The sequence below is a fragment of the Penaeus monodon genome, chromosome 34, assembly GCF_015228065.2.
Source record: "Penaeus monodon isolate SGIC_2016 chromosome 34, NSTDA_Pmon_1, whole genome shotgun sequence".
Taxonomy (NCBI): Eukaryota; Metazoa; Arthropoda; class Malacostraca; order Decapoda; family Penaeidae; genus Penaeus; species Penaeus monodon.
In genome coordinates, this window is record NC_051419.1 from 19,048,474 (window position 1) to 19,050,053 (window position 1,580).

The 1,580-nt window shown below is 40.3% G+C and overlaps 1 protein-coding gene across 1 annotated transcript in view; it reads left to right on the forward strand.

Annotated features, from left to right (window-relative positions):
* The window catches only part of LOC119594926 (perlwapin-like), a 1,601-nt gene extending 147 nt beyond the window's left edge, over positions 1–1,454 (forward strand). Inside the window, exons 2-4 of the mRNA XM_037943999.1 lie at positions 153–258; positions 570–637; positions 1,165–1,454. Coding sequence (XP_037799927.1) covers positions 153–258; positions 570–637; positions 1,165–1,251 — 261 coding nt within the window. The 3' untranslated portion in view covers positions 1,252–1,454. The remainder of the gene's footprint in view (positions 1–152; positions 259–569; positions 638–1,164) is intronic.
* Positions 1,455–1,580: the final 126 nt, after the last annotated feature.

The following is a 1,580-nucleotide window of genomic DNA, read 5'->3' on the forward strand; positions in this document are numbered from 1 at the left end:
ACTGCAATTCTCCAGGTCTTTATTAACGAACCTGTATCTGGATAACTTCAATATTTTTCATTTACCTTCGAAGTACGGGCACAGATATCTCGTTCTGTTTTTTGTGTCTTCTCTTTCTGTATAGGTGATCATAACATGAATTTGCATTACAGTTGCGCCTTCGCTTTGTTGTCCTCGCTGCCTGCTTCGTGGTAGCCATGGCGAGCCAGAAGTGCAGGCGTTACTGCCAGACTCCTGGGCAGACTGACGTGTGCTGTGGTGAGTGACCTGTGTCCTTTGACTTTTGTGTTGCAGAGGTGGGCAAGTTTATATCTATATAAGAAAGACGTGTATATTAGGTTTACTTTAAGTAGTGAGACGATGGGTTCCATAATTTTTATGTGTAGTGAGAGATAAATAGACATACAGATAAGTAGATCTCAAATAGATAAGTGATTATCAAATATATGGACATGAATACATAAAGAGGCACATCGTGCTGAGCACAACAAATAATCATCTGTAAAACGTTTCCCCCCATTACCCTTCTTCCCTCCAAATCTTTTCCAATCAAATCGATTCTCCAACAGATCCTCCACCTCCCCCTCGCTGCCCCTACCCCCCTCCGTGCATCGACTTCTTCGACGGCAACTTCCCCGTAAGTATTTCCGGCTTCTCTTCGCTCCCTGTCCGCTCGGCTCGGAGACTTCGCTCGCTCCAGCTGCCGCCAGCTGGATGAATGGGAGGATAAACAGTGATTTTTTTTACTTTATCAATTGGTTTTTCAGCAATACCTTTATGCTTTTGCCCTTGTAAATCATTTGCTATTTTAAGAGTGTTAACCTGATAATTCTAGAAGAATTATTAGCCTTCGAATTTATTGTCATGATAGAAAGTAATGCATGATTAAAAGACTCAACTTTCATAACCATAATTTCAAAATGGTTTGATTTTATAAGTAGAATAAACTAATCTATTTACTGTTTCTATATATATGACTGTTTGGCCTAGTAGGTTTTGTTGATTGTGCATATTCATGGTAGTTACATGCAATGAAAAATTATTAATGTGAAGGAAATTTCATAAGTTATGCTTGGGATTAAATAATTTCCAACTCATTTCGAGGAATACTCCATTCTGATGAAAATCTCGACGTCAAACGCGAATCTTTCCTTTCCTTTGCAGTTCTGCTACAACGACCACCAGTGTCCACCGGGCCAGAAATGTTGCAGAGATGCCTGTTCCCAAAGGAAAGTTTGTTTGGCCGTCTGAGTCATGCCCCAGCGACTGCATGGCCGCATGGCACAAACTATGGATCAACTGTTGAAGAACTGTGCTTGGCTATTTTATATCTTTCTTGTTTTTGCTGTTCGTTCGTTTCTTTATCATTTTCCCTGTGGACGCCGCCAAGATCTTTCTTTTATTGGCTTCAAATCTCTTCTTTGAAATGCACAAGAATGCCCTTTGACCAATAAATTTCGATTGGAAAATTTGTTTATCGTTTGTTCCCCTTGGAATGGCTTACGTGCATCAAATAGTCATACATAAACCCACTTATGGAACATTTTTCCAGTGGAACGTGTGTACTCAGCCAGTTTCTG